Here is a 19263-nt window from a genome sequence, read left to right as displayed (position 1 = left end):
CAGAATTGAACTCCAAAATGCTCTGAGCTGTAACAGCATTGTGCTAACTGCTACGCTACTGTGGCACCCAATTTTTTAGTCACAATTTTTAGTGTCATTGCATCTTTACTTGTTCATATCTGGGTCCTGCTAGGATGACTGTATCAGGATTTATCCAATGAGTGACTGGGACATTGTTGAAGGACCACCAAATCTACAACCGGGAATGACAAACGACCTGTTTAATCTATGACTGGGACATTGTACAAAGGTCCCATCTACTGAAAATGGGAAACAATACAAGTGTTCTATACAATCTCTCAGTTACACATAGTGTAAGGATTGGGACACTCACAAGAGCATTGTCCAATATTTGGTGTGGACATTGGACAAGGACCACATCCAATCTACAAATGGACCAGTTCACTGTGACCTTTTCTAAGCTGTGACTGGGTCACTGAATAAGTTTCCCATCCAGTGTGTGATTAGGACTCTGAACAAATCTTCACCCAGTAGTACTCACACCTCCTGTGATGAAGTGCTTTGACAGGTTGGCCATGGCTAGAATTAACTCCTGCCTAAGCAAAGACCTGGACACACTGCAACTTGCCTATTGCCACAATAGGTCTACAATAGATGCGATCTCACTGGCTCTCCACTCTGCCTTGGATCATCTGGACAATTGCAATACCTACATCAAATTGCTATTTATTGACTACAGCTCAGCATTCAACACCATCGTCCCCCCTTAGTATTACCCAACAAACTTTGAAACCTGACCCCAGTACCTCCCTCTGCAATGGGATAGAAACATAGAAAATAGGTGCAGGAGTAGGCCATTCAGCCCTTCGAGCCTGCACTGCCATTTATTATGATCATGGCTGATCATCCAACTCAGAACACCGCCCCAGCCTTCCCTCCATACCCCCTGACCCCCGTAGCCACAAGGGCCATATCTAACTCCCTCTTAAATATAGCCAATGAACTGGCCTCAACAGTTTCCTGTGGCAGAGAATTCCACAGATTCACCACTCTCTGTGTGAAGAAGTTTTTCCTAATCTCGGTCCTAAAAGGCTTCCCCTCTATCCTCAAACTGTGACCCCTCGTTCTGGACTTCCCCAACATCGGGAAAAATCTTCCTGCATCTAGCCTGTCCAATCCCTTTAGGATCTTATACGTCTCAATCAGATCCCCCCTCAATCTTCTAAATTCCAACGAGTACAAGCCCAATTCATCCAGTCTTTCTTCATATGAAAATCCCGCCATCCCAGGAATCAATCTGGTGAACCTTCTTTGTACTCCCTCTATGGCAAAGATGTCTTTCCTCAGATTAGGGGACCAAAACTGCACACAATACTCCAGGTGTGGTCTCACCAAGGCCTTGTGCAACTGCAGTAGTACGTCCCTGCTCCTGTACTCGAATCCTCTCGCTATAAATGCCAGCATACCATTCGCCTTTTTCACCGCCTGCTGTACCTGCATGCCCACTTTCAATGACTGGTGTATAATGACACCCAGGTCTCGTTGCACCTCCCCTTTTCCTAATCGGCCACCATTCAGATAATAATCTGTTTTCCTATTTTTGCCACCAAAGTGGATAACTTCACATTTATCCACATTAAATTGCATCTGCCATGAATTTGCCCACTCACCCAACCTATCCAAGTCACCCTGCATCCTCTTAGCATCCTCCTCACTGCTAACACTGCCACCCAGCTTCGTGTCATCCGCAAACTTGGAGATGCTGCATTTAATTCCCTCATCCAAGTCATTAATATATATTGTAAACAACTGGGGTCCCAGCACTGAGCCTTGCGGTACCCCACTAGTCACCGCCTGCCATTCTGAAAAGGTCCCGTTTATTCCCACTCTTTGCTTCCTGTCTGCTAACCAATTCTCCACCCACACCAATACCTTACCCCCAATACCGTGTGCTTTAAGTTTGCACACTAATCTCCAGTGTGGGACCTTGTCAAAAGCCTTTTGAAAATCCAAATATACCACATCCACTGGTTCTCCCCTATCCACTCTACTAGTTACATCCTCAAAAAATTCTATGAGATTCGTCAGACATGATTTTCCTTTCACAAATCCATGCTGACTTTGTCCGATCATTTCACCGCTTTCCAAATGTGCTGTTATCACATCCTTGATAACTGACTCCAGCAGTTTCCCCACCACCGACGTTAGGCTAACCGGTCTATAATTCCCCGGTTTCTCTCTCCCTCCTTTTTTAAAAAGTGGGGTTACATTAGCCACCCTCCAATCCTCAGGAACTAGTCCAGAATCTAACGAGTTTTGAAAAATTATCACTAATGCATCCACTATTTCTTGGGCTACTTCTTTAAGCACTCTAGGATGCAGACCATCTGGCCCTGGGGATTTATCTGCCTTCAATCCCTTCAATTTACCTAACACCACTTCCCTACTAACATGTATTTCGCTCAGTTCCTCCATCCCACTGGACCCTCTGTCCCTTACTATTTCTGGAAGATTATTTATGTCCTCCTTAGTGAAGACAGAACCAAAGTAACTATTCAATTGGTCTGCCATGTCCTTGCTCCCCATAATCAATTCACCTGTTTCTGTCTGCAGGGGACCTACATTTGTCTTTACCAGTCTTTTCCTTTTTACATATCTATAAAAGCTTTTATAGTCCGTTTTTATGTTCCCTGCCAGTTTTCTCTCATAATCTTTTTTCCCCTTCCTAATTAAGCCCTTTGTCCTCCTCTGCTGAACTCTGAATTTCTCCCAGTCCCCAGGTGAGCCACCTTCTCTGGCTAATTTGTATGCTTCTTCTTTGGAATTGATACTATCCCTAATTTCTCTTGTCAGCCACGGGTGCACTACCTTCCTTGATTTATTCTTTTGCCAAACTGGGATGAACAATTGTTGTAGTTCATCCATGCAACCTTTAAATGCTTGCCATTGCATATCCACCGTCAATCCTTTTAAGTGTCATTTGCCAGTCTATCTTAGCTAATTCACGTCTCATACCTTCAAAGTTACCCCTCTTTAAGTTCAGAACCTTTGTTTCTGAATTAACTATGTCACTCTCCATCTTAATGAAGAATTCCACCATATTATGGTCACTCTTACCCAAGGGGCCTCTCATGACAAGATCGCTAATTAACCCTTCCTCATTGCTCAAAACCCAGTCCAGAATAGCCTGCTCTCTAGTTGGTTCCTCGACATGTTGGTTCAATAAAACCATCCCGCATACATTCCAAGAAATCCTCTTCCTCAGCACCTTTACCGATTTGGTTCACCCAGTCTACATGTAGATTGAAGTCACCCATTATAACTGCTGTTCCTTTATTGCACACATTTCTAATTTCCTGTTTAATACCATCTCCGACCTCACTAGTACTGTTAGGTGGCCTGTACACAACTCCCACCAGCGTCTTCTGCCCCTTGGTGTTACGCAGCTCTACCCATATCGATTCCACATCTTCCCGGCTTATGTCCTTCCTTTCTATTGCGTTAATCTCTTCTTTAACCAGCAACGCCACCCCACCTCCCCTTCCTTCATGTCTATCCCTCCTGAATATTGAATATCCCTGAACGTTGAGCTCCCATCCCTGGTCACCCTGGAGCCATGTCTCTGTGATCCCAACTATATCATAATCATTAATAACAATCTGCACTTTCAATTCATCCACCTTATTACGAATGCTCCTTGCATTGACACATAAAGCCTTCAGGCGCTCTTTTACAACTCTCTTAGCCCTTATACAATTATGTTGAAAAGTGGCCCTTTTTAATGCTTGCCCTTGACTTCTTCACCTGGAAACCACAATTAGTGTGAATCAGAAATAACATCTCTTCCTCGTTGACAATCAACACAAGCCACTTCAAGGATGTGTGTTAGCCCACTGTTCTACTCTCTCTACAGTCATTACTGTGTGGCTAGGCATACAGTAATGACTGTATAGGAACATACAGGAGTGAGATAGATCAGCTGGTTGAGTGGTGTTGCAACAACAACTTTGTACTCAACATCAGTAAAACCAAGGTATTGACTGTGGACTTCAGGAGGGTGAAGTCAGGAGAACACACACCAGTCCTCATTGAGGGGTCAGCAGTGGAAAGGGTGAGCAGCTTTAAGTTCCTGGGTGTCAACATCTCTGATAATCTATCCTGGGCCCAATATATTGATGCAATTATGAAGAAGACATGCCAGTGGCTATACTTCATTAGGAATTTGAGGAGTTTTGGTATGTTACCAATGACTAGCAAATTTCTAGAGATGTACTGTGGAGAGCATTCTGACTGGCTGCACTGCCTTCTGGTTTGGAGATGCCAATGCGCAGGATTGGAAGAAGCTGCAAAGGGTTATAAACTCAGGTCTATCATGGGCACTAGCCTCCCCACCATCAAGGACACCTCCAAAAGGCAATGCCTCATGAAGGCTGATCCATCATCAAGGACCCTCTTATCCAGGACATGCCCTCTTCTCAATACTACCATCATTGAGGAGGTCAGGAGCCTAAAGATGCACACCCAGCATTTTAGGAATAGCTTCATCCCATCCACCATCAAAATTTCTGAATGGACAATGAACCCATTAACACTACCTCAATACTTGTGTCTCCTTTTGGACTACTTGTTTTTTTATATATTCCAGTTGTAATTTATAATATTTATGTATTTTATTGTACTGCTGCGCAAAAAAAAACATACACTTACTGGCCACTTTATTAGATACCTCCTGTACAAATAAAGTGGCTACTGAGTGTGTGTTCATGGTCTTCTGCTGCTGTAACCCATCCACTTCAAGGTGCGACATGTTATGCATTCAGAGATGCTCTTCTGCACACCTCTGTTGTAACACGTGGTTATTTGAGTTACCCTGTTGTCTTTCTGTCAGCATAGAACTAGTCTGGCCATTCTCCTTTGACCTCTACGTAAGAAGTAGGAGCAGGAGTCGGCCATCTGGCCCGTTGAACCTGCTCGGCCATTCAATAAGGTCATGGCTGATCCGGCCATGGGCTCATCTCCACCTACCTGCCTTTTCACCATAACCCTCAATTCCCCTACTATGCAAAAATCTATCCAACCTTGTCTTAAGTATATTTATTGAGGTAGCCTCCACTGCTTCATTGGGCAGAGAATTCCACAGATTCACCACCCTCTGGGAAAAGCAGTTTCTCATCTCCGTCTTAAATCTACTCCCCCAAAACTTGAGGCTGTGTCCTCCAGGCTACATCTCTCTCATTATTAACAAGGCGTTTTTGCCCACAGAACTGCCACCCACTGTTTTTTTTTTGTTTTTCACACCATTCTTTGTAAACTCTAGAGACTGTAGTGCATGAAAATTCTCAGAACAGCAGTTTCTGAGATACTCTGGCACCAGCAATCATTTCACAGTCAAGGTCACTTAGATCACATTTCTTCCTCATTCTGATGTTTGGTCTGAACAACAGAACTACTTGACCATGTCTGCATGCTTTTATGCACTGAGTGTAGCTGCCACTTGATTGGTTGGTTAGATATTTGCATTAAAGTGGCCATTGAGTGTATGTCAGTGATAATAAACTTGATTCTGATTCTAATATGTGACTGGGACACTGAAGAAGGCCTCTGTCTAATATATGACTGTGACATTGTAGCAAGTTCTGATTTAAACTGTAACTGACAGTCTTTTCAAGCAGCTTGCCTCATCTGTCACTGGAATACTGTACCAGGGCCCACTCTGATTTGCGACTGGAAATCCACAAGGGTTTTGTGCATTATGCCTTCTACCCCTTTTAACTATCCCAAATGGGATATAGATCCTGTGCCCCCATGCTTAGATCTGAGATGCACCATTGGGAAATATATGTTCAGTGGTGCCTAATATTTCTGGTAGTCTAGGCTCCTCCAGCAAACAACGCTGACATCCTTCACCATAACCTCTACAGTCAAAAGCCAAACTGGTAAAAGCAAAAAAAAAATCTACCAACAATTTTGATGCTATTTTTGTTTTGTTACATTTTGTTGAGTTGTGCTGTTCTGCTGAAGATTGTGGACATGCTATGTTGGTGTGGGTGGCCCCACGCACATCCTTAGGTTGTGCTGGCTGTTAACGCAAACAACACATTTCACTGTCTGTTTTGATGTACATGTGATAAATAAATCTGAATCTGAGATTCTGAGATCTCTTTCACTTACCATGGGTAAGAACTGGAGGTTGAGCCTGCTGTTGCTGCTGCTGTGGTTGCTGTGTTGGTGGTGTCTGCTGCTGTTGTGGAATGGATTGTGCTATGGAATCTCCTGCAGCCTGGCTCAAAGCTCCTTGCTGAACTGCAGCAGGTGGCACTGGCTGTACAGATGCAGGAATGACAGCTGGCTGCTGGCTGGCCTGAGGGCCAGATGGGAGCTGATGTTGTTGTTGCTGCTGTTGGTGCATTTGTTGAAAGTGCTGCTGCCGAGCCCTCATCTCAGCATACTTCAGCTGCTCCATGTGGAAGGCCTGTCTATCAGAGAGAAGCTGTTGTCTTTGGTACTCCAACTGTTAGATTTAACAAAGAAAGCAATATTTAATCCAAGTATATTTTGGACACACTTGCAATTAACATAGCAAACATAAGGACTGCTCAGACTGTGAGAACACAGTACAGCTACTTACAGCCTCTCTCTCTCTGTCCATTATGGTCTCAAGTTCTTCAAAATGTCGGAGCTTGATTTCAAGTTTTTTCATCTGCGTTTCAACAAGCAGAGCAACTAATGATTTGATTTTCCGCTCCTCTACTGCAGCAAGGTGCTGTAAAAGAAACAGATTTCAGTTACAAATATTTCTTGTCCAGCAGCAAATAAAGGGCACTATTACCATTATATCTACAGCAATTCAACATGGCCCTAAATCAATTTCTCAAACAAGCATGGGATGGGCAATAAATGCAGTTAGCCAGTAACACCCGCAGCCTGAAAAAAAAATGCTTGTGTTCGCTGACATTTTTTCATTGGCTTCAGTGCTACAATCATTGGAGATCCCCACATTCTTTCTACTCTGGCCTCTACTGCAACCATGGTTTCCATCGACCCACCATCAGTGGCTGTGTCTTTAGTTGTCAAAGTCCTAAGTGTGGAATTCTCTTCCTCTCATGCTCCTTAAAATTTACCGCTTTGACCAAGCTTATGGTCATGTGTTCTTTATATGGTTCATGTAAAGTGATCTGGGATATCTTGCTGTTAATGATATGAATTGCAGTTACTATTTCACAATAAAGCACCTTATTGATAAGAAGGTACTGATTCAAATATGGATCGTGATTTGTGCAGAGTAAAAACAGGGCAGCCATTTGCCTCTTGAGTTAATTATTGTTTGAAGTGGATGTGGCTGTAAAAATATACATGATTTTGTTGTTTCAGATTTACATTTTCAATGGTGAAAGGAAAAACAAGCAAAATTCAGCAATGCTATGCTATGTGACTCTATATAGTTATGGATCGTCATTGGCCTAAAGTTAGAACTTTAGACAGATTCCCTACTTTATGAGACAATGTGGAAATAAATAAATGTTTCTCATTTGGGAAAACAACCTTCAAATGCTGTAACTTCCATTTCTTACCATGGACTGAATATGGGATGTACAAGGAGACTGAAATCATGCCATCAGGGTTTAATTGAAACTTTCCAGGAGGCGCTCATGGAGCGAGCTACAGTTTGACATCGCTCCATTCCCTTTACCTCTTTTACCTGTAACCACCCTTATTTACTTTATCTATACCTACACTAAGGGGTTTATACTACAAACATATCTTTGAACTTCGATTTCAATTCACTGAAAATGCTGACCAGAGGACGAGAAGTTAAAAACGGAAAGGACTGCGGCGGGAACAGAAAAAAAGATGGCGATCTGAAAGCATCGAAGGAGACTCCATTAACTGTTGAAATAATGATGAAACTCCAAGAGAATACACTTAACCAAAGATTTGCTGTGTTTGAAGAAGTTTTGAACACTATTCAAGATGACGTTAAATCGTTCAGACGCGAAATTGATCAACAACAAATTAGAATCTTGGAACTAGATGAAGCTGGCCGCAAAAGGGATAGAAAAATTGAATCTCTTGAAAAAAACCTAACTTCGACAACTCAGCAGTTGGAGCGTTATAAAGCAAAGATTATCGATCTTGAAAATCGTTCTCGACGACAGAATCTGCAAATAATCGGACTTCCTGAAGACGTTGAGACTGGGGATCCTACTAAATACTTTTCAAAATTGTTAATGGATGTGTTTGATCCAGAAATTTTGGAGGAACCCCCACTGCTAGACCGCGCACATCGTACTTTACGCCCTAAACTTTCTAAACAATTTAAACCGAGATCCGTCATCGTTCGGTTTCATTACATTCATGTTAAGGAACAAGTGATATGAGCTGCTCGGCGGAAAGGCATGGTCGAATTTCAAAGTTTTAAGTTTCGTATCATTGAAGATTTCAGCCAGGAAGTATTGAAAGAACTGATGGCTTTTAAATCGCAGATGTCAGAACTTTATCGTAAGGGCTACAAATTAGCGTTGCTGTTCCCAGCCTGTTTGAGAGTTGTTATGGTGGATAATTCTCGTCGTTTGTTTAAAACTCCGGGCGAAGCTCAAAGTTTTCTCGACAACTTGTCTTCCTCTGCTGAGGACTAATTAACACACTTTTTCTTCTTTTTGTTAATCTGTTTTTCATTTCCTTTTTTTGAAAAAAAGCTAACATCTAGCTTACAGATTTAGATATTTATATTTTGCCTTGATTCTGTAGTGTAGGTATTTTTCATATTTTTAAACAAAAGTACTCTTTTTTTGTTAGTGATTTTGTATATTTCACTTTTAATATTTTCCTTTTGAGAGTAATTTAGTAACAGTTTTAATGTTTGATTTTCCTTTTTTTTTGAAACGTTATTGGAGAAGTATTACATCTCAAGATGGTGGATTGCTTCCTTCTCCTCAGAATTTTCTTTTCTTCTTGCATCATTTCTGATCACTTATATACGAAAAGCTAATAATATGAACTGGCGCTTGGTCTTTTTTTTGAAATATGAGTAAGAAGTAACTATTTTGTGTTTGTAATTGTTGTAATCTTTTCCTTACATTTATAGTAATTGCTTTTTTAAAAAACTTTTTTGACCATGGGTGGTGCTTTTTACGATAAACATATTTCTTTTGGGTTGGCTTCTGGAAAGACTGGGTTAGATTTAGCAGTAGATTTAGCATTGGCCACTTTCTGGCTTTTTTCTGGGTTTTTGTAGGAGGGCGGTGGTATTTTTTGTTCTTATTTTTAATTTAGACTTTTTCTTTAAACGAGCTGACTTGAAACTACCAAAATGTCTGAAATGTCGTGACTTCCGGTTCCTCTTTGAACCTTCTTTCCTCTTCTGGGGTCATGAGTTTGTATTCTGGTTAACCCTTTACATACCTTATGTTCGATTTCAGTACTATGGATAAGATCATTAATTTGGTTTCTTGGAATACAAATGATTTAAACCACCCGATTAAACGGAAGAAAATTTTTAAAAGTATTCCATAGGATAAATGCTCACATTATCTTTGTACAAGAAACTCATGTCTGGAAAGAGGATAATTAGCGGTTTTTTAAGTTTTGGAAGGAACAACAGTACCACTCAAATTCACAGGCCAAAGTAAAAGGCGTTTCTATCTTTATAGATCCGTCAATTTCATTTGTGCATCATGAGACTATTTCAGATCTGAATGGTAGATTTTTGTTAATTACTGGTTTGTTATTTAACAAAAAAATTGTTATGCTTAATGTTTACACCCCAAATGTTGATTGTCCTGAATTTTTTAAGAATCTCTTTACATGCCTTCCTAACTTAAATGATTATATGTTGATTATGGGCGGAGATTTTAACTGTTGTTTAAATCCTTTGATGTATAGATCTATGTCCAATCAAGTACTTCCAAACAAATCCGCTACTTTTATTAACTCTTTTATGGTTGACTCTGGAATTTCAGAAATTTGGAGATTCTTACACCCCAACGAGAAAGAGTTCTCATTTTTTTCACATGTATATCATTATTCAGTAATTGATTATTTTCTTATTGACTCTTGATTAATTCCACTTGTTATTGACTGCAAATATGACTCCATTGCTGTCTCTGATCATGTGCCGTTGAAACTATATATTAAGTCAATGGATACATCTTCTAGTACTAGACAATAGCGATTTAATACCATTTTGCTTCAGGACTCGGACTTTGTTAATTTTATTGAGGAACAGATTAAATTTTTCTTTACAACAAATTTTACGGAGTGAATTTCCAGCGGGGTATGATGGGATACTTTTAAAGCATATATCTGTGGACAAATTATTTCATATTCTGCTGGATTAAAAAGGCAAACTAATAATGAAATACTTAAACTGGTTGACAAGATCAAAGAAATTGACAAGAAATATTTTCTAGCTCCTAATCAGGAGCTTTACAAAGAGAGAGTCGAACTTCAAATGGAACATAGTATGTTACTATCATCTTCGATTGGAAGTCAATTAATTAAAACTAAGAGTCAATTCTATATACATGGTGATAAAACTGGGAAACTATTGGCTAATCAATTGAAATCGGCTTTGGTTAAACGCCAGATTGTTAAGATTCTTAAAAAAGATGGTACTCTGATGGTTGATCATGATGAGATACATAAATCCTTTCACGAATTTTATACCTCCCTATACCACCATTTAGAGTGATTACTGTCTATTTTACTTACTTGGGAGTTAAAATTGCTAAGAGACATAAGGACTTATTCAAGCTCAATCTTTTACCGTTAATTAGTCAGGTTAAACAACTGATTACTAAATGGTCCCCATTGTCTCTATCACTGATTGGCCGAATCAATGCTATTAAAATGATTATTCTACCTAAATTTTTATATCTACTCCAAGCAATACCAATTTTTATTCTTATTCCTAAATCTTTTTTTTGATACTATTGATTCTAAGATTTCCTCCTATATATGGCAGAATAAAAACCCCAGGTTAAGTAAAAAATATTTACAGAAGTCCAAGAAAGATGGTGGTTTAGCATTGTTGAATCTAAGATTCTATTATTGGGCAATTAATATTCGATATTTAATATTTTGGACACAAGATTGGAATATAATTCCAAGTCCACAATGGGTAAACCTGGAAGGTTACTTTGTACAAGGGTTCTCTTTGGCTTCCATTTTAGGAACTTCACTTCCTTTTGTATTATCTAAATTGAATAAACAAATGGTTAATCCAATTACGAATTTCGTAAATTTCATAAATTTTTTGGTTTGAACAAATTTATATTATCAAGCCCTATTATATCTAATTTTTTTTTCAACCCTCGGTTATGGATCAAGCCTTTTTGATATGGAAAATGAAAGGTATAACATGTTTCTGTGACTTATTTCTGAATAACTGTTTCATGTCTTTTGAACAGTTATCTAATAAATATAATTTGCCCAGATCTCATTTTTTTAGATTTTACAAATAAGAAACTTTTTAAATACCACGCTGCCTACCTTTCTGATTTCACATCCTACTGATATCACCGATAAAATGTTAGGTTTAAATCTCTTTCAGAAGGGATTAATAGCAACTATTTATGATATAATTATGAAATTACAGCCAGGTACATCTGATAAAATTAAAAATGAATGGGAAAGGGAACTTCAACTTCGCCTACTTATAGAGAAATAGTATAAAAATTTTCAATTAGTTAGCTCTTCCTCTATATGTGCCAAACATAACGCTAATACAATTTAAGGTAGTGCATAGGGCCCATATGTCTAAAGATAAACTAGCTCGTTTTTATTCCCATATAAACCCTTGTTTGTGATAGATGTCACTCCAAGGTGGCTTCCTTGACTCATATGCTTTGGTCCTGCCCTACTTTGGAAAAATTCTGGGAAGATATTTTTGATATTATTTCCAACAGTTTTGCATTTTGACTTACAACCCCATCCTATTACGGCAATTTTTGGTTTGCCAATAACGGAACATAGACCTTTATCCTTTTCAGCCTGTCGGATGATCGCATTTGTTACTTTAATGGCCAGAAGATCCATTTTATTGAATTGGAAGGAGACCAACTCTCCTACTACATTTCAATGGTTTTCCCAAACTATATCATGTTTAAATTTAGAAAAAATTAGAAGTGTCATTTTTGATCCTTCGGTTAAATTTGAATAGACTTAGAAGCCATTTATTCAACATTTCCATATGATGTATCTTGACCTTTTCTGAATCCTTATTAACTTAAAATATACAAATAGGGGAGCGGAGTTGACAACGTTATTGAATGTATTCGTTTAAAGATATTGGTCCAGCCTTGTTTTGTTCTGTTTGCTTTCTTTTTGGGTTTAGTATTTAGTTTTATTTTTTTGGGGGGGGTTTTCTTGCATTTTTTTTTCTTTTTATTTCTTTTTTCTTTATGATTAACTATATTAAGAGTTTGGAAGTCTATTACACCTGTATTATTTGAAGTCTTTTTTGTACATGTTTATCAATAATAAGATAATTCCAATCTCTCTGTATCAATATTGTTATTCTGTTTATAATTTTGGAAAATTAATAAAAAGATTTAAAAAGAAAGAAAAGGGTTTAATTGCTACACATAACTTTCCACTTGTGTAGATGGAGTTTGGTAAACTACCAAACAGATATTTATTTAAAACTAGGCATATTGGATTCATTTTAAAATAATGAGTGGCTGTCTGCTTTGAGAGGACTTGCATATTCCATAAAAATGCAAGCACTTTCAACTATATGCTACTGTAGTTCCCAAGACTAATAACGCTAGTATTAAAAACAACCACAGAATTGTAATTTGTAAATTAAGTTAGAAGAAAAAAATAGAAGAGCACCATTATACATGAAGCTAGACCCACAGTAATATACTAAAAACATAACTGCCTTAAGTTCCTGATAAACAGCCCATCCCTGCACACACCAAGACTGGACAATGTTTAGATTCAGGCAGATACATTAAAAGCAACACCTATACCATTTAAGCTGCGAGTAAAACTGACTTCTAACAAGTCATCTTCCTTGATATTCAATGTTGTTGAATTCCAATTATCAACATTACAGGGGCAAAAAACAGACAATTAAAATGAACAGCAAGGTAGCTATTACAAACCAGAAGCAAAATACTCCAGACCTTGATAACCTGAAAGAAAAACAAATAATCCAAGCTTCATGGTCACCGTAACTAGTATTAAATTTTTATTTGATCAAGTAATTCAATTTCAATTCCCTGACTGCTTTAGTGGCATTTAAACTGAAGTATCTGGATAATTAGTCTGGCTCTCTGGATTGGCAGTCTAGTAAGAGGACTACAGAACAGTTACACAAATATGTTCTTATGCATTTTGCACATGAAATTCATGCATGGATTTGAGCAACATCAATGACAACGCTTTTTTCATGAGTGCATGGTAACAGACCTTTCTGGCCCAATGAGCCAGTACTGCCCAATTACACTCATGTGACCAACTAACCATATGTCTTTAGAATGTGGGAGGAAACCCATGTGGTCACAGGAGAACATAAAAACTCCTGACCGTGACAGAATTGAACCCAGTTTGTTGACGCTGCAATAGCATTATGCTAATCGTGACACTACCATGAGACTTGGTGGGACAACTACTAAATCATTTATACTTAAGCAAAAATTTAGGCGCCTTCATCATTCTAATGACACTCAAAGTCTGAAATCCTACAATTAGTAACTAATAACAATCAGAAAGGAATTAGGGATGGTTTTAAATAGTGGAAACTTAGTCTAGATTTCTTGTGTGCCTCCCAATCTTTATATACATGCCAATGTGGTAGGGCAAGTGTAAATCAGCATTCCATGAGGGTATCACTGCTGCTTACTTTTGCCTTGTGTATTGTGAGATTCAACATTAGTTTGAGATACACTATAATATTATGAAATGCAGTTTTTAAAAAATGCTGTGCTATGCCATCAAATTTCTATTCCTTTGTACTATACACCAACCACACCACAAACATGCTGGACTCCAAGTATAGCAATATTATGCAAATTCAGTGTTGGAAACCTCATACAGCTGATGAACCTGTTTCTCAACCTGATGCTCACCTTTGCTTTGACTGCAGCTGCAGCCAGTGCAGCAGCTGCTGCTGTTGACAAATTCCCTTCACCAATATCCCGTTCAAGCTTAGTTTTCTTATCTGTTTCTGATTCTCCATCCTTCTTTGCTCCATCATCCTGGAATTCCTTATTTTCTTTCTCCCTCTCTGTGTCTGCTAGAATTAACAAGGAAAGAAAGATTACTAAACCTTAGACATTCTATTGGTGTACCCCAATAATCAATTGTGTTAGAGTTCCTTTGTTTTCAATCACTTTTTTTTTGGTCCCTGAGATCCAGCTCCTGCTCCTTAACTCTATTTTCACTGAAAAGGAAACCCAGCCATAAATGCAGAGCAACCAAAGTCAGATGCAGTTTTCAGCAGGAGTTGAGTAGAGGCAAGAGCAAGGCTATGTCACGTTGGTGATAATAGGCAGCTTTAGTAATGGCATACCTCTATGACCAAGCTCATCTTGGAGTTACAAAGAATTTGCATTGGACATATGGTACTGAAGCAGACTATCTAACACACTCAATTCATCCTAACAATTATGCTCCACTTGAGCCTCCTACTGTCTTTCCCTACTTAAATCTCTTGGAGGCTAATGTCAGAACATCTTTCAAGAGGGTGAACCCTCGCAAAGCATCAGGCCCTAATGGTGTTTCCAGTAGTTCATTCAAATTCTGTGCCAAACAACTGGCGGGAGTGTTCAAGGACATCTTCAATCTTTCACTACTGCAGTTGGGGGTTCCCACCTGCTTCAAGAGGGCGACAATCATACCAGTGCCTAAAAAATGCAGGGTGAGCTGCCTCAGCAACTATCACCCAGATGCTCTCACATCTACTGTGATGAAGTGCTTTGAGAGGTGGTCATGGCCATAAGCAACTCCTCCCTCAGCAAGAACCTAGACACACTGCAATTTGCCTATCGCCACAATAGTTCTACAGCAGATGCAATCTCATTGGCTCTCCACTCGGCCTTGGATCACCTGAACAATAGCAATACCTACATCAGGCTGCTGATTATTGATTACAGCTCAGCATTCAACACAATCATACCCTCAGTTCTAATCAACCACCTCCAAAACCTGGGCTTCTGTATCTCCCTCTGTAACTGGATCCTTGACTTCCTCACCGGGAGACCACAGTTAGTCCAGATCGGAAATAACATCTCCTCCTTGCTAACAATCAACACTGGTGCACCTCAAGGATGCATGCTTAGTCCTCTGGTCTACTTCCTCTACACCCATGACTATATGGCAAGGCAGAGCTCAAATGCCATCTACAAACTTGCTAATGACACAACTATTGGCAGAATTTCAGATGGTAACGAGGTGGTGTACAGGAGTAAGATAGATCAGCTCCTTGAATGATGTCACAACAACCTTGCATTCAATGTCAGCAAGGCCAAAGAACTGATTGTGGACTTTAGAAAGAAGTCGGGGGAATAGACACCAGTTCTCAATCGAGGGATCAGCAGTGGGAGGGTTGAGCAGTTTCAAGTTCCTGGGTGTCAACATCTCTGAAGATCTATCCTGGGCCGAACATATCGATGCAACTACAAAGAAGGCATCACAATGACTATGTGTCATGAGGAGTTTGAGGAGACGTGGTATGTTACCAAAGACTTGCAAATTTCTACAGGTGTACCATAGAGAGCATTCTAACTGGTTACAGCATTGTCTGGTATGGAGGGTTCACTGCAGAGAATTGGAAAAAGCTGCAGCCAGATACATCACGGACACTAGCCTCCCCAGCATTAAGGACACCTTCAAAAGGCAATGCCTCAAGAAGGTAGCACCATCATTAGGACCCCCATCACCCAGGATATGCCCTCTTCTCATTGCTATCATCAAGGATGTGGTACAGGAACCTGAAAACCTGTTATAGTGTGTGTGTGTGTGTGTGTGTGTGTGTGTGTGTGTGTGTGTAAATATATATATATATATATATATATATATATATATATATATATATCAAATTAAGTAGTGCAAAAAGAGAACAAAAAAAGTTAGGTAGTGTTCATGGGTTCTCACACACACACAGTGGTGCTAGAAAGTTTGTGAACCCTTAAGAATTTTCTCTATTTCTGCATAAATATGACCCAAAATGTGATCAGATCTTCACACAAGTCCTAAAACTGGATGAAGAGAACCCAATTCCCAGTTAAATAAATAACACAAAAACATTATACTAGTTCATTTATTTATTGAGAAAAATGGTCCAATATTTCATGTATTTGTTGGAAAAAGTATGTGAACCTCTGGGGTAATGCCTTCTACAAAAGCTATTTGGAGTTAGGTGTTCCAATCAATGAGATGAGATTGGAAGTGTGGCTTGCAGAGGTGCCCTGCCCAATAAAAAAGACACACTAAGTCAGGTTACTGTCAGAGCCTGCTCTTCTCTAGATAGATCTGTTCATGTGCATCATGCCTCAATCAAAACAACTTTCAGAGGACTTAGAAGAATTGCAGTGATGCGTGAAGCTAGAAAAGGCTACAAAGCATTTCTAAAGACAGAGTATTCATTAGTCCACAGTAAGAGAAATTGTCTTCAAATGGAGGAAATAAAGTATTATTGCAACTCTCCCTTGGAGTGGGCATCCTGCAAAGATCACATCAAGAGCACAACATGCAATGTTGAAGGAGGTGAAAAAGAACCCAAGGGTAACAGCAAAAGACCTGCAGAAATCTCTAGAACTTGCTAAAGTCTCTGTTCATGTGTCCACTATAAGAAAAACACAGAACAAGAATGGTGCTCATGGAAGGACACCATGGTTCTCCAAAAAAAAAACATTGCTGCACGTTGCAAAAGACCACCTGGATGCTTTACAGCACTTCTGGGACAATGATCTGTGGACAGATGAGACAAAAGAAGTTTTTGGCAGAAATGCACATTGCTATGTTTGGAGGAAAAAGAGCACTGCAAACCAACATCAAAACCTCATCCCAACTGTGAAGCATGATGGAAGGAGCATCATGGTTTGGGGCTGCTTTGCTGCCACACAGCCTGGCCAGTTTGCAATCGTTGAGGGAACAATTAATTCAAAATTGTATCAAGACCCTTTACAGCAGAATGTCAGGATAGCAGTCCATCACCTGAAGCTTAATAGAAGTTGGATAATGCAACAAGACAATGATCTGAAAGACGAGTAAATCAACAACAGAATGGTTTAAAAGGATACACACAAAATGCTGGAGAAACTCAGCAGGCCAGACAGCATCTAGGAAAAGAATACAGTTGGTGTTTCAGGCCAAAGTCCTGCCAAAGGATTTCGGCCCGAAACACTGACTGTACTCTTTTCCTAGATGCTGCCTGGCTTGCTGAGTTCCTCCAGCATTTTGTGTGTGTTGCTCGGATTTCCAGCATCTGCAGATTTTCTCTTGTTTGTGGTTTAAAAATATGAAGTGTTTTGGAATGGCTGAGTCAAAGTCCTAACCTTAATCCTATAGAAATATTGTGGAAGGACCTGAAACAAGCAGTTCATGCAAGGAAGCCCACTAACATCCCAGAGTTGAAGCAGTTTTGTAAGGAGGAATGACCTAAAATTTCTCCAAGCTGATGTGCAAGACTGATCAACAGTTACCAGAACTGTTTGGTTGAAGTTATTGCTGTACAAGGGGGTCACATCGGTTACTGACAGCAAAGGTTCACATAATTGTTCCAACAAATATATGCAATATTGGATTATTTTTCTCAATAAATAAATGAACAAGTATAACTTTTCTCATGTTATTTATCAATTGGGTTTTCTTTATCTAGTTTTAGGACTTAGGTGAAAATCTGATCACATTTTAAGTCATACTTATGCAAAAATAGAGAAAATTGACAAGGTTCACAAACGTGTGTGTGTGTACATGCACATATAAAAAATACATACATCTTATTGTAAATTAATTTAATTTTTTAAATTATGTATTGCAATGTACTGTTGCCGCAAAACAACAAATTTCACAACGAATGCCAGTGATATTAAACCTGATTCTGATTCTAAATCTATCTCTACTTCCTTCTCCCTCATGTGCTTGTCCAGTCTGCCCATACAGGCACCTAAACCATTCAGTTCAACTACTCAGTGTGGGAATGGGTTTCACTTGCTTGCCACTCATTTCTTGCAAATTTTTTTATTGGATTACTTGGTGACTGTCTTATATTGATCACCTTAGTCATGTTCTTCCTCACAAGTGGAAACATCTACAGCAAAACTCTTCACAATTCTACAAACTTGTTTGGTCACCCCTCAGCTGTCTTCTCTCAAGAGAAGAGAAACCCAGTCTGGTCATCCTTTCCTGATAATGTAGACCTTTGTAAATCTTCTTTGCAACCTCTCCAGTGCCTTTATATATCTTTTATTACATGGCAACCACAACTGTATGCAGATCTCTAAGAGTATGGTCTGACCAAGGTTCAATACAAGTTTAGCATAACTTAGCCATTTTTCAATTCTATCCCTCTAGAAGGAAACACTGGGGGCTTGCTTTACCTTTTTCTTAATGGACTTGTTAACTTGGGTACAGCTTTTAGTGACTGGTGTTTGGATAATAAGATCCCTTTATTCCTATACTCCACCTGGACATGCACCTTCTTAAATGCACTACCCTACATTTATCAATGTTGAACTTCACTTGGTGATATTTGCCCATTCAGCAAGCTTGTAAGCTGCCAACAGTCTATTTCAGTTTTTGACCGATGCCAGCGAGACAGATGGAGTTGATGACTAGCAAACAGTGGCTATGATGACTAAAGAAAGTTGCGATTAAGCTTTTCCAATATTTATTTGGAAGAAAATTCTGCTCATCCAGTATGGAATGTCAGACAAGCAGGCTGACCATTTAAGGACAGTAGAGAGGTCTAGACATGTTGCATGTTGTAAATATACTTGTGAAAGCTAGTGCTATATTATCAGTTGATACAGTAAAGGGCTAGCATGTTAATAAGAAGTGTGTTTCCTGTGGGTACAAGGAAAATCCTTGGGGATAGCAAAGGTATCAATGCAAGGGAAGAAACATTTACAAATGATTCTCTGGCTACAGCTGGGCAGATGAGAACCAGATGAGTGAAATCTCATCCAGATAGAGGAGATGCTGGAGATGGATGGTGAGGTCATCCGTGTCAAAGGATAGAGATGGATCAAAAAGGACAAGGAGGGATAGATTAGCTCAGTTACAAACACTAAGAACACCAGTGATGATGTTAATTAGAATCATTTCACATGGCAGGGTCAGAAACCTGAATGA

The 19263-nt window shown here is 39.3% G+C and overlaps 1 protein-coding gene across 4 annotated transcripts in view; it reads right to left on the bottom strand.

Annotated features, from left to right (window-relative positions):
* LOC134340355 (SWI/SNF complex subunit SMARCC2-like) overlaps positions 1-19263 on the bottom strand; it is a 128529-nt gene that overhangs the window by 8764 nt on the left and 100502 nt on the right. For 3 of the 4 annotated variants that reach the window (XM_063037510.1, XM_063037507.1, XM_063037509.1), the window contains exons 24-26: positions 14037-14203; positions 6590-6724; positions 6133-6472 (exon numbers count right to left, since the gene is read on the bottom strand). In XM_063037510.1, the coding sequence (XP_062893580.1) occupies positions 6133-6472; positions 6590-6724; positions 14037-14203 (642 nt within the window). The remainder of the gene's footprint in view (positions 1-6132; positions 6473-6589; positions 6725-14036; positions 14204-19263) is intronic. The other variant, XM_063037508.1, reaches the window with a different exon arrangement.

Source organism: Mobula hypostoma, chromosome X1 (assembly GCF_963921235.1).
Source record: "Mobula hypostoma chromosome X1, sMobHyp1.1, whole genome shotgun sequence".
In the NCBI taxonomy this organism is placed as follows: domain Eukaryota; kingdom Metazoa; phylum Chordata; class Chondrichthyes; order Myliobatiformes; family Myliobatidae; genus Mobula; species Mobula hypostoma.
This window is presented reverse-complemented; position numbering and strand designations above follow the sequence as displayed.